General features: G+C 44.9%; 1 protein-coding gene across 10 annotated transcripts in view; it reads right to left on the reverse strand.

Moving 5' to 3' along the window:
• XPO7 (exportin 7) overlaps window positions 1-14,409 on the reverse strand; it is a 598,229-nt gene that overhangs the window by 226,089 nt on the left and 357,731 nt on the right. For all 10 annotated transcript variants that reach the window (XM_085633849.1, XM_085633846.1, XM_085633854.1 and 7 more), the window contains one exon: window positions 7,616-7,696. In XM_085633849.1, coding sequence (XP_085489975.1) covers window positions 7,616-7,696 — 81 coding nt within the window. The remainder of the gene's footprint in view (window positions 1-7,615; window positions 7,697-14,409) is intronic.

Genomic DNA, 14,409 nt, shown 5'->3' on the forward strand with positions numbered 1-14,409 from the left:
GACACTGCGGCTAGCACATTAGCAGCTGACTTGGATTGTGTGGATCAAGCCCTCAATCCTTCAGGAAGCGGCTTCTTAGCTTGCACCTAGCAGATTTTTATGCAGAGGACTATCCACCTACAGATGGTCCTTTTCTGAACTGCCTTGCCCTTCTTTGCTCCTTGGAAGCCCACAAGAGTTGATCGGACACCAGATGGTCATTGATATGATCAATGTTGAAATTGAGGGATCTGTTGGGGTCCAAATGATGGCGTCTCGCCTCGTCTTTCCAGGGGAGAGGAGAGGAAAAGAAAGCTGGAAGAATGACAGCCCGCCTGACGTGGAGAGGTATTACTACCCTAGGCAGATAAGCAGTCCAAGTTCTCAACAAAAGTTTGACTACAAAGAACATCATGCTAGTCAGCTGAACGTAAGAGGGCCTGCTGCTCACCCATGTGATAAGATGACATGATTGTGACAAGAAGCATCATTTTCAGGGTCGAGACAGAGGGGATAGCTGTGCATTGACTCAAATTGGGTACACATGAGACAACTCAGAATGAAAATTCAAGTCCCACTGTGGCATCACAACGAACTTCTGCAGAACCATATGATGTAAGCCGTTTAGAAATCTCATCACAACGGGTAAGATACACAAAGAAGGCTGATCCAGCAGACTCCCCCCAAAAAACAAAAACAAAAGAGCCAACAAATAACCTTTGACAGTGCCAACGCAAGTCCTTGCTATCCCAACAATAAAACAAACACTTCAGACAGCTTAGCTTGTAATCGGTCAATCCGACGGTTGCTGCACCAAGCCACTGACTTTTCTCAGCGCCCGGTATGCACCAGTTTTGTACACCGACGAGACTAGCCGTCTCCACCCAATCACGACACACGGAGGGGCAAAGTTCAGAGGACTGGTATGACAGTAGACCCTTTCGAAGCGGAAGCCTGATTGGAGGACAGCTGCTCATGCCAGAAGTTATGCATACCACATCGTCCACACCCATCAAGATGACTTGGGCCCGGTCAGTTTTGATCTTCAGAAATCGAGCCTGGAAGGTTAGAGGCACAGAGGTATACGGCAGTCCTGAGCTCCATTCTAGGCAGAATAAATCTCCGGGAGAGAGCCTTCATGGGAACTCTAGAACACAAAAATGCTTACATTGCACATTCTCTGCAGTGGTTTAAAGATCTAGCCAGGATTCTCCCCCGTGCTGGAAAACACATGGCACCACCTCCAGGTGTAACTGGCATGTATGATCCGCTAGAAAAGAGTGACCAAATTCATCTGCCCTGGCATATTGGGATCCTGCCAGGTTAATTAAGTCCAGAGAAATCCCCTGGTGAGTCAGTCACTTTCAGAGGCACAGAGCCTCTTCGGACAAGACACAAGCCCCCACATTCACCACAGTTGTTGCAATACCACATAGTAGTAGGGTTGTCTGTGAGCACCTGTACCAACCTCCTATTGAAGGATGGTAGGAAGGCCTTCAATGCAAAGTAGAGTGCTCACAACTTCAACAAAATGATCTTGAGGTGAGTTTTCGTCAGAGACCAGACTCCTCTGATCTCCACCTCTTCCAGATGGCCTCCACAGCCTAGTATTTATGTATCCATGACCACTGTCCGGTCTGAGTGGGCTTGTTATCCAGAAGCCTCCACTACAGCTCTTTTGCAGTCTCCTCTGAAACTTAGATGGAACAAGTAGACTTCCCTGGTGCTGTGCCCAACTGGCCTTCAGGCCCCACTGCCTAATCTGCATGTGCCATATGGCATGGTTGCCTAGAAGGACACAGGTGGCCAACTCACCCAGCAGCCTCAACACCATCCTCAATGAGATCCAGGGCAAAGGCTGAAACATTGGGCTCATAGCCCAAAACTGCACCACATCCAGGACAGCTCCGAAGATCGGGAGCATCTGCGAAGGAGTTAGGTGTGACTTCAGCACGTTGATAGTGAATCCCAAAAATGTTAGGAGGTTCACCGTCGTCTGGAAGTGGTCTACAACTATCTGGGGAGTGCCTGCCTTCAACAGTCAGTCATAAAAGTATTTGAAGAAGATTGGTACACCCAACCGCCCAAGGTGTGCTGCAAACACCACCATCACTTTCGTGAAACCCTCAGGGTCACTGTTAAAGGCCAAAGGGGAGCAAAACAAACTGAAAATATTCCTGGTCTACTGTGAACTAACAGTAACATATGTGGGCCTGCCAGATGTGAATATAAACACACATCCTGCTACTCCAACACTACTATCCAGCCTCCTGGATTCAGGGCAGACAAGAGCAGGGCCAGCATGAGCATATCGAATTTCTTGTTCTACAGGAAGGCATTGGAAGTTCGGAGATCAAAGACAAAGGCCTTCATTCGGCACGAGGAAGAAGCAGGAGAACAACCCAGTTCCTACTTCTGGGGCCAGACCCTTCCTACGACTTCTTTGGCCATAAGGGTCTGTATCTGCTGATGCAAAATGGACAAGTGTTACTCTGTTTGCTTCATTGTTGTGGGTGTAAAGTGTGTGGGGTAGAAAGAAATGGAAAGGCGTAGCCCGCTTGACAAGTTGTAGGACCAATGTGTCTGAAGTGATGCCTTGCTACCCTTGGAGCAAATGTATGATCCAGTCTTCAGGAAGGATGTGTTTTGAAAGGACACACTTATGTGGTTTTGCTGTTATGACTGCCGGAGAGTAGGGGGGAATTGACCAGAACATTGCCTATGATGTCCTGAACTTTGTCTCTGGGTGCCACGGCCTGGGCCACAAAATTGCTTGGGCGGTTGTGACAGTAGCAGGATCTGGCGTTGGTGGTATTGTAAACCCTGGGTGCCTGGTAGAAGCACACAACCCCAGGGAACACACTGTGGCACGACTCTGCTTAAAACATTCCAGGGCCAAGTCAACTTTCTGGCCAAAGAGGCAAAAGCCATCATATGGCAGGTCCATGAAAGATGCCTAGACATCCCCAGAGAAGACTGTAGACCTCTCCCAGGCATGGCACTGAAGCACCACACTTCTACCCATTGCCCGACCCAAACAATCAGTTGTGTCAAGACTCAACATAATAAATTGTGTTGAATTCTGGATGTTCTGTAAAGTTTAAGCTAAAGACACCCGCTGGACCTCAGGAACTGCAGACAGGAATTGACCAATTGCATCCCAAAAAGCGACTGCAGTGGCCCAGAGGTAGCTTGCAATGACTGATGAAAAGCAAGACTAGTCGATGAAAACATGCACTTGCCAAACATTTCCATATTTTTAGACTTATGGACATGGTGAGTCCTGGGAAAGACATTAGGATTGTGTGCTGGCGATGCCTGGACAACAAGAAGTTAGGATTGCCCAGTGCCGGTCTGTGGCAATGAGCTACCAGAATGTTGACTGCTAAGACCAGAGCTCGGCTTTACCCAAAAGAGTACCTATTTAGGCCTAACTAAATAGCAAGAGAGGTTCAATAGGTGCCTGGGCAGAATTTAGAATCTCCATCAGGACTTTAGTTCTGACCTCTATTGTAGGGAGCTGCAGGTCAAGGGCCTCTGCAGACGACCGCATGACCATACCAAAAACGGCACGCTTCTCTGTGGTAGGACCAGGAGGAAAAACAACACTAGTATCTAGGGAGGTGTCCAGACCATTTGCACCCTGCAATTCAGCATACCAATCTTCCTCATCGCCTTGTGGGGTGAATTCGTTCCCTCACTGTAGTAGTTATTGTCAGAAACAGCTCCAAAGAGCTGATGTTAAGTATGAGCTCTTCGGCACAGGAATCAGAGTCTTAATGATTGGCTATAGAGCACTTCAGTGAGTTCGGAACATGGCCTGGGTCGAGACGAAACCGGCTTGGAGTCAAAGACCACTATTGGTAACGGCTCGTCTTTTGGTGCCTGCATCAATTCGAAGGTACCAGTGCTTGGAGTGGCATTGGTAGTGCAGCAGGCGCAGAACCCAACAAACATTGGCATAGCCAATAGGTCTCGCCTTTGGGACCTTATAAGTGTTTAGCCATGCAACAGTTGATGTTGTTGCACCAAGGATATTGTGCTGGATAACTAAACACTTATAATGTCCCAAAGGCGAGACCTATTGGCTATGCCAGTGCTTTTTTTTTGTTTTGCCAACTGTAATTCTGAGTGCCTTAACCCATCAATGACACAAAAGACACTTAAAATAGACCTGTTGGCAATGCCAATTCTGGTTTTCAAAAGGTTTGTGCACATCTGTAGAGGCACAGTGGGCAAATTAGCATCCTACTCTAAAAGGTACAACACAGACCACACTTTCAGGACACGTACCCTACGAAGGGAGCAAAAGCAAACCCATACCAGTTTCTAACCTGTTGAGCCTCATCAGTGAAAAGTCTTTCCATCAATGGCTCATCAAAGTTCCTACTTCACTGTGCCATTATATACCTTTGGAGTAGACCGCTTTTAGGCACAAGGATTCATGGAGGTCTGTACCTTCATCTATTTACATATAAGCAAGCAAAGCAAAAATACCAAATATGTAAGTGCCTCATCAAGTATACTGTGAAGACAGTATCACACAGAATGTCATCAGCACACTTAGGTAATATCTCACTTCCAACAGTACTAATCACAATACGAACACAACATAACATTACACAATACACCAAACACATCCAATACAACTGGCATGCACAGACTACCTTTAACAGTTGGTCAATCAGCATTTCACCTACGTAAGGCGATCCGTATTCAAATAGTAAAGCGCTCTATCCGGCTCTCACACCCTAAACACTCACAAATCAAGGAGTAAGACACTGCCACCCAAAAACCCACAATGACCACTTGTAGTCCTGCATCTCAATGTGCAACCTGCATATCACAAAAGGGGCAATACCCAGTCCGAGATTAAGACCAGAACATACTGCCACTACTCATCCTATTAAGCCTCAAGTTCTGGTGTGCAAGTAAACCCTTGAAACAGGTGGAAACACAAACCCTAGTCAGCCAATAGAATTAGGAAGCCACACGAATGAAAGATGTGCACTATGCAAATAGTAATAACATATCAACCGTGCCAATGCTTGTTATGTGCCAATGCACATACAGCACCTGTGCCAATACACATGTATGGCCTACACAGATATTACTGTCACTGCACAAAAGTAGAGCGTCAACATATAAGTAAATGGAACCACACATACTCAAAGAAGATTGCATTATAGCCATTGTAATGGACAACAAACACCATTTCTGTCCCCTTTCCTAATCGCTGGGTTCCTTTCATCTACAGAGGTGAGGTAAAAGTCCTAAACTGCATATTTGCTGCAGTAAACACGGTTATATCAGCTTGAATCAGAAAATGTAAAGTATCCACGGAAACATCCAAACAAGTGTAAAACTATTAGGAAACATATACTAGGTACTGTTCTGGAAAGTTGTGTACCGAAATAACGTTATGGGAATGTGACCCTGAAGAATTCGGTAGTATGCTTGCAGCCCCAGAACAGATAGAAAGCCTTGTGAGGAACTGAAAGCTTTGTCCATATGTTATGATCTTCAAAGATTTAGAAAGTTGTTATGAAACAAACCATAAGAAATTCAAGCATGCAACATGCTGGGAGTGGAAAACTTGATTTAGAGCACTATCCAAAAATGTCAATCAAGAACTGAAGTTCCACTTTAAGTCAATAGTTCATCACACAGACAAATCACGAATAATCAGTCATAAAGGTTTTATGGACGTATGGATGCTCTGCAGTAATAGACCATCTGTGTTTCACGAGCCCAGAGTTCAAGCACAGATGAAGATGTCAGACTCCACACAGCCCCTATTCTGCGATTAAACCACTTTGCAATCAAGCAGAAAGTACATTTGCTTACTACAAAGCCTGCAGAGTTAAGCGTTGACCATAGGGAAGGTGGGCGCTAGCAGATGAGCTGACATTTCCACTTGTACTGAAAAGCCTGAAAAGTCCATTATGAATGTTTGCCTCACTGAGATCAATAACCGCTTTACTGCAGATATGTATGCGGTAAGTTCAGGACTGCATCTATAGATTGAAGCGATCTATAACACTTTGAGGCCCAGGACCTGCAGATTCAATCTACCTCCTGCCATAGGGCCGCCAAGCACTGCCGGGTGACAATTGTACATAAACCCACGAAAATAGTGCGTGGATTTACCCATTACATTTAAGGGTCACTCCATATAGAAATGAACAACTATACGTGCAACAACCCAGCTAGACGTAACAAAAAAAAGGAGGGAATCGAAATCAGTGGTGTGCGCGCGCACCACAGAGGAGCGGGAATCGAAACCAGTGGTGGGCGCGCACCACAGAGGAGCGGGGGTGAGGGAGCGCGGCAGCGACGCAAACGCGCGCTGCCGCACGTGCTAGACACCGACGGAAATGGGCAGAGCAAAGGTGGGACATGCGCCTGCCTTTGCCCAACCACGTGCCTTTTTAAAAAAAGAAAGCCAATGCCTGGCAGCGAAAGCCTGATTACACGTGTGGTCAGCTTTCAAAACCCCATTCAAAAGGGCTCTCGCTGAGCGAGCAGTGCCGCACACTGCAACGCAGGCGCGAGCCCTAAAAAGGGTTCAAGAGTCATAGAAAGTGCCTAGCACAAACACACCAATGGGGACTCTACTGGAGGCCTCTGCACATTCTTGGGGCCCTAAGGCATACCAGAGGGAGCCAGAAGTGTGCCAAATATGCAAGCATGGCTTACCTAAAGGTCTCTCCTTGCTGCCAAGTCTCAGAGAAAACCCAGAAATTCTAGTTGCATCGGGACCAAATCCAAAAGTGGCTCTTAAGGAGTGCAGGAGCAAGACCGAGAGGCATATTGAAGTCCTCTCTGGAGTTCGAGAGGCCAGACGTGGCCAATTTCCACTTCGATTTCTTCTGCTTCTTTTCGGAGTTACATAAAGACTTGGACCGCGAAGAGAGCCTACCTCAGAAAATGGACTTTCACTTCAACTTTGACCAGTCACAAGGGAATCTTCCGATGATTGGTGATGTAGCATTTCACCCCACGGTCCCATTTGGCCTTTTGGTTCATCTGGGCCCAGTCATAAAAGGTCCTGGAGTCATGCTTTGACCACGAGCATACCTCTTGGGAATCAGTCACAGACATTTATTTGCAACAGACCTTGCAAGCTTTAAATCCTGTCGTTTTGGGAGACGCGGTTAGAGGTACCCATGAGAAATCTCCAAATTACTGAACCCATGCTAAAATAACAAAAGTATTATCTTAGCAAGTTATTAATAATGCTGTAAAAGATCCCTCCATATGTGTGGGATTTTAGCAACAGTAGTAAGCTTTAGGTAGAGGTTAGGATGCTTACTACTTGCTCTAGAAAAAATGCAAACCAGTTACATCTGGCTAAGCGTCATCTATCATGGTCAGAACTCCATTGGTAGGTAGCAAAGAAAATTAGGACACTTGTGGAAACGCATTAACAGAGACAAACTAATTTAAAGAGTTTCTTGTGAGACATGTGGTATATCTTTGCTGAAAGCTACAGAAAAAAGAGAATTAAGAGATGTAGGTAAGCCACCACACACAAACTCAGTGCACAAACTCCTAAGCTGCTGAACAGTACATTCACTGCATAGACAAGCTGAAAAGGGAAACAGTACAGGGAGCAGTATTTTCAAAAGGATATCCAATCGAGAGGTCATTCAGCAGCTGCAGTGTCTTTGAGGTGATTGGCTCACACCTGCCCCAGTACTTCAGGTTGGTTATTCTTCAAAATGAGAATAGAAAGAATACAGTTAGACAAGAAATGCAACAGCAGCAATTAACACAGTGTAGGAAATCTACATTTTCTGCGTGGTCACCCCAGCCTTTTCATCTTTTTCTGGACCCTATATATTTGCTGCTAACAACTGGTGAAGAGCTTGTGCTACCCCTTCAAACATGGTAGATTTGACATATTCCTAATAGGTTCTAATATATACCTTCACTAGAAGTTTGTAGTATATGGTACAAAATGTACCCCAGGGCCTGGAAGTTAAATGCCACTAGTGAACTGCAGCACCTATTCTACCATCCAATACAGTAGCAGTGAAAGGATGGCTTCTATCCTACCATACTAATGGTGCAAAACATGCACTCAAATCTGTTAAACCTTTCTGACAGATAAAAACCTCCATTGTAAATATTAAGTCACCCCTAAGTAGTCCTTGAAGCCCAGAAGGCAGGGTGGATGGTACTTAGAAGTTGGACATGCAGAAATATTGTATTAACATGTCCTCACAGTGACTAGCACTCAAAAGCTATTTTCACAGTGGCAGGCCTATATAGAAAAACAGTGCAGATTAAAATCCTAATATTACAATTCAGAAATGGGACCAGCTAGAAAAATAAACAACTACTTAGTTATTAAAAATCCAATTCAATAGTGAAGTCGGATTTTTACTAAATATCAACGTAACTTCAGAAAGTTACCTTTTCCCAACCTGACAAACCTGTAGGCTCATTTCCATTGGCTCTTTAGCTTCATCCAGTCAGCGATTAGCCCTGGACAGGTGTAGAAACAAAGGACTGAAATGCTTCTTGGGTGCAAACAATACGGTGACCTGAATGGGCAGAGATGCTTTCTCTTAACTACACAGAATAGGCATGGCATAAATGTGGCACCTCCAGGCATACACTTCAGAAAACTTTCTGTACCTGTGCAAGTTCTAAAGAGGCCTGGGACTAATGTCTGCGCCCAGAGAGGAGCCCGGAAGGACAATACCTGCTCCCTCTTGTACCCAGGACAAAGTGGACTCCAGGGGTCTTTTGGCTGACCTCATGTTCAAGGTACAGGGAGCCAACAAGATGTAAGAAGCCTTTCCCTCTAAGCAGCCAGCTGACCAAAGGCACCTGGACTGGACCCTGCTGCTGACCTCTGGCAGACACCCTGTGTGTCTGTAAGTGCCTACTTGGGGAGGTTTAGAAGTGTACTCCTGTGGTGGAATGGTATTTTAAAGACTCTCCACCTAATTTATATGTTGGTGGAGAGGGAACTCGGTGACAATGAGGTTCCCTCCCTGCTAAGATATTGGTCCGTCCACCTGATTTAAATGCAGGTGGAGGATAGTTTGATCCTGTCACCGCTATGATCAAACTTTTCTGATGGCCAGACAGAGTAAGGGCCACTTGAGGAATAGTTTTATGTCTGTCTGCCCAATAGGATGGGAAGACACATCTAACCGTTGTTTACCGTCAGTCTCTGCCAAGCAAACCCTGGAGGTAAGGGACAAGCAAAAATCAAAAATCCCCCTGTCATGGGAGATTTACTCCCATGGTAAGGGGTACATTATCTTTTTTTAAAGAAAAAGAAAACAGTGTGGTGCAGGGCTCCGTCATGTGGACGGAGCTCTGCACTAAACTGGAAAAAGCACCGACATGACTGCTATTCCTGCTTTAAGAAAGGACTGCCTGCTTGGCGGTCATTTCTGAAAATGGTACCTCCGTGAGGGAGGGGGCGGCGCGCAATAATTAACTGCATCACCTTGGTGGAGAAACAGGCAGTCTGCCAGAATATAATCTGGCCCCAAGTCAGAAGGTAAAATCTTTGACTAGGATGAATCTGGGTGATGTAGCAGACATGTGCTATATCGCAGTCAGCCTCAAATTGCACCAAATTCCCGGTCTATTGTGACCATTGACTATCATTGTGCTTGAGCTTTCAGCCGCTATTTCAACATTAATATTTAAAAACTCATACCTCTGGTTCGCCCGTTGGATGTTTGTCATTTTGTTAATTACATTTTACTCCAGTTTTGCTCATTTGGTTTGGGATTTTTATTGTTTTGCATTTCCACTTTATTACTGTTTTGGTACTGCATAAGTACTTTACACATTGCCCTAAGTAAAGCCTGCCTGCTCGGTATCAAAACAACCAAGAGTTCGAGCTCAGGTTAATTTAGTGACTTTGTGGGTTCACCCAGACAAGGGTTGAGATTATTGAGATGGGTAGTCACCCTCCTCAAATAACCCAAATTCTTACAAAGAGATATTACAGTGGTGCTAGCGTTACACTGGCAAGTTTACATCCTAACAGAGGTTGTAATCTAGCTCCTGAGCAACCCAAGAGAACACTGAAAAAGGGCTCAAAGTGGGGGGTGTAATTTTTATTGGCCAAAATAAATCTCTGCCTGGCACTATAATCATGTGAAGAGACTTTGCTACTTATGCCGTTGCCAAAGAAGCTTAACAAATTTGCAATTTTTGATCACTTACAAGAAGACTTCATCTTGAATTCAAGCTCAGTATAAAGAGTGCATTAGTCGGGTTTACAGCCTAATATTACTCCCCCTACCAAATCGTTGCTTTGATAATAAGTCTGAATCAATGCTAACAGTTGCACTACATCCACAGGGATAAACGCTGATATTTTTGCCTTTCGGGGAAAAAGGTGAATTGAAAATATACCAACAAATATTACAATGAGAGTAAAAACTGTTTTTTCTCTGAAATGCATTTTTGCTCATATGAAATATACTTTTTTACTACAACCTTTTAAACATGGTGAGCAAAATATACCATATATCGAACTCTAGTGCGCTATGAAGCTTGCACTGGAAATGACTAAAATGTGGACCCTTAGTCCTCCACGTAACTTGAAGACTACTGGGTGTAGAAAAGTAGCTCTTTCTACATCTCGCTTAGACAGACATGCTGTAGCTACAATATGGGCTTCAAGCACTTCCCATCATTTTCATTGGGTCCTCTCACTGTCCTTTGTAAATGCAAGATTTTGTTTGGTGAATACGCTTAGTAGTCCCTCATTTGGACTTTTGTATCCTCCCATGAGGATTGCCCCTGTACATGTGCTCTTACTCTTCATGTTATTTAGGATACTTTGAGAGCATTCTTTTTTGTTGGCATGCCTCTGCTTGGTTTAAGTGTTCGTGTTTTGTTTACTTCGTGTCGACCTGATGAAAGGTTCGCGGATGCTTCATTTGATGTGAACGTTTTTTAATGTTGTTTTTTTCCTGTAGCGTTCACCTGATTTTCACCGGATCCTCTACACTTAATTCTAGGGGAGTTCAACCATTGCCAGATCAGCATTTAGGTATTTGTAATTTTGCTGAATTCTGTTTCAAAATCGCATGGCTTTTTTTTTTTTTTTTAGCAGACATCGGAGAGCCGTTGCTGCAACCCGGACCGTATTCCATTGTTCCTAAGCTGACAGCTCTTTATGTTACGCCATATTCTCTCTCTATTGAGGACTCCAGGAGAGTGCATTTGTTATTGTGCTAAATTTCTCATGCACGTCTCTCCCCCTACATTGCTCTCTGTTACCTGCCCCTTCCACGTCCATTCCCTTCTAAAAGCTAGTGCACACTGAGCAGAAACCTCGCATCTCACAACCAAAGCTCAGCTTGGCATGCAGTTATTTCTGTCTGGTTGAGACACTGCTCTCCATTACAGGGCGGGGCTATGAGAAAATTCTGTGACGCATCTATTCTGTACTTCAAATGCAAACCTGTCTGCTTTGTCAGTGCTCGTTGTATGTTTTATTACCCAGCCTCGTACATGTCCTCAGTTGTGATAACACAGAGGACGCATCTCTGTCACGTTGGATTTCTTCAATACAAAATGTTTGTGGGACAGGATGTGCAAGTGGAACTGAAAAGTGTTTTCTTTTCTCCACACAGAACGTTCATGCCCCCACCCAAAAAAAAAAAAAACTACAGACTATCTCTCACTCACACTCCTCAGTCGTGGGCGCGTTATCCCACAGAGCTATTCTTTTACAGGGCAGACTGACAAGCCCTTGCACGCAAGAGGTGTCTTGGCCAGAAGCTATTAACATGTGTTTCAGGAAGTTTTCTAGGTTTAGTGCAACCTTTGGTCCTTCAATGGTTGCTGCTTATTTTTGCAGGCGCTGGGCTGAAGTGTTAATGTGCTCCAGAGGTGTTAATCGACGTCTCTGAGCAGGGCTAGCTCATGCTTCAATTGAAGAGTTATTTATTTAAATGCACCTTAATGCATTTTCATTCATTAGCGACAAGGCAAACCCCAATGCCTGTAATAACAAATGTTACTGATGCCTATGGCACGCCAAGCACCTCTCGGCAGTGAGCAGTTTACAGTTTCAATCGGATTTAACCTTATCCAGCCCTGACATATTCCCTCAGACCCTTTGTTCTACCATTTCTTAGCTAAGTTGTAACTAGGGCGGGTCAAATTTGAGTTGTAAAATCAGCAACCTACTGCTTTAGTTTGTGCTTCAGAGGAGGTCTTTATACAACAATGCATCGTTACATCACCATTGGCACATGAAATTAAAGTAGATGTTGTAACATCCAGGAAAATGTGCTGAATGGCTATGAACTCATAAGGTTCCCAAGGCGAGACGGATTGGCTATGCCAATTCTTGTTGACATGGTCACCCCCACTTTTTGCCTGACAACGAATGTGATTTCAACTGGAAGTGTACTGGGTTCCTGCTAACCAGGTCCCCAGTGCCAAAGCTCTTTTCCAAAACTGTACAATTGTTTCCCCAATTGGCAAAACCTTTAGTACCTTCTGTAAGCCCCTAGTAAATGGTATCTCTGGTACCTAGGGCCCGAGGTACTAATGAGGGTCCCTAAGGGCAGCAGCACAAATTGTGCCACCCTAAGGGATGCCTCACCGAGTACATGCAAGTCTGCCATTGCAGGCTGCGTGTCTTGGTGCACACAAAAGTGAAAACACAGCATGTCACACATACCTGTGTGTCATGTCCCCAACACTGCATCTGATATTTGTAAGTCACCCCTACAGCATGCATGACAGCCCTATGGAAGGGTGCTAAATATTACATGTGAGGGCATACCTACATGAGCAGATATGGCCCTGTGCTGGTCAGTCCTATTACCGCCAGTGCAAGTGGACAGGGAAGCCATTATAAAACATGTGCTGGACAATGGTGAAATCGAGGTCCCCAGCTACATGAAGGCTTCACTGAAAATAGGGATGTTTGGTATCAAACATCTCATTTTGATAAACCCACAGTGATGGATTTAACAATACATGCACCCAGAGGACACCTTTGAGGTGCCCCCTGTAAATCTACCAACCTATGGTGTGCTCCCTGACTGGTATTTGCCAGCCTGCCACCAAGACGCTGTTCTGACCTCCTAGGATGACAGCCTCTGTTCTCAGGAGGCCCAGAACAAAAGCCTGTCCAGGAAGAGGGTGTAACACCCTTTCCCATTGGATGACCTGGTGTTTAGCCTTCCTAGACCAGTAAGCTTCAAAGAGCTGCAGCCTTTGGAATGCGAATCTGGGTCCCCTCACAGGAGAGGAAGTTGCCCCCTTTGTCCAGGACCCCTTTGGAACCTGGACAGGTGGGAAAATCAGCTAGTCAGGTAGTGTGCAACCTCGAGGCTAGTACCACCCCTAAGGCGGGGTACAATGAGGTGGACCCGATTTTTCAGAAGAAGCCATCTTTGTGATGGCATACTTAGGAATTCTGGGACAGGGTTATGCCCACTTCCGACAGGAAGTGGTCATATAGGAGGCATAGTAACTCCAAGAGTCAGTAGCATATTGGCAACTACCCTGCACTCTCCTAATGTCCCTTAATTTTAGTATTTAGGGAGCCTCTGGCTCCAGAGAAACAAATCCTGATGACCTAACAAGAGAGTTATCGACAACAGGGGCAGCCCTAAGACCTGAACCTGGGGCAAACTAAATACTGGAATCCTAACAGAGGTTCAAGTATGATACTTAAAGTAGTGACGAAATACAGAATAACATACCCAAAGAATTTGTAAATTATACAAGAAAAGAAAAGGAAAAAAGAAAGAGAAACCAACATCATTTTCTAATAAACAGTAAAAAAACAGATGCCCAGATACTATTTGGACAAATGATACCCATGTATACATTATTTCATGGGTATCATTTGTCCAAATAGTATCGGGGCATCTTATTTTTTTTTTTAACCGTTTATTAGAAAATTATGTTGGTTTCTCTCTTTTTTCCTTTTCTTGTATAATTTACAAATTCTTTGGGTATGTTATTCTGAATTTCGTCACTACTTTAAGTATCATACTTGAACCTCTGTTAGGATTCCACTAACAAGAGAGGACACCGAAGAGCTGCAAAAGCAGAGAGGAGAGAAGAAGCAGCTGACATGGTACCAACCCTGCCAGCCTGTCTGCATCCCTCGTCGGAAACTTTGCCAAAGTCGACTCGTCCTGCAGCTGTTGACTTCAGAAACCCTGGGATAAAGACACAAGTCCTCCCGTGAACTGCAACCCTGTTCTCCTGCATCCTGCAGAAACTCCGAAGCAAAGACTCCAAGGCCTCTCTAACTTCCAAAACCAGACACCTGAAGCCACCACTGCACTCGTCACCCGTGGTCTGAGTAGAAGTGGGCCAATGGTGTCAACAAGGTTCCCCACACTCCAGAGCTCAAGTCCATTGTAGTTTCATCCCTCGTGGACCCTTCAACGTTGCCTGCAACCCGAC

This window comes from Triturus cristatus, chromosome 11, assembly GCF_964204655.1.
Source record: "Triturus cristatus chromosome 11, aTriCri1.1, whole genome shotgun sequence".
Classification (NCBI taxonomy): domain Eukaryota; kingdom Metazoa; phylum Chordata; class Amphibia; order Caudata; family Salamandridae; genus Triturus; species Triturus cristatus.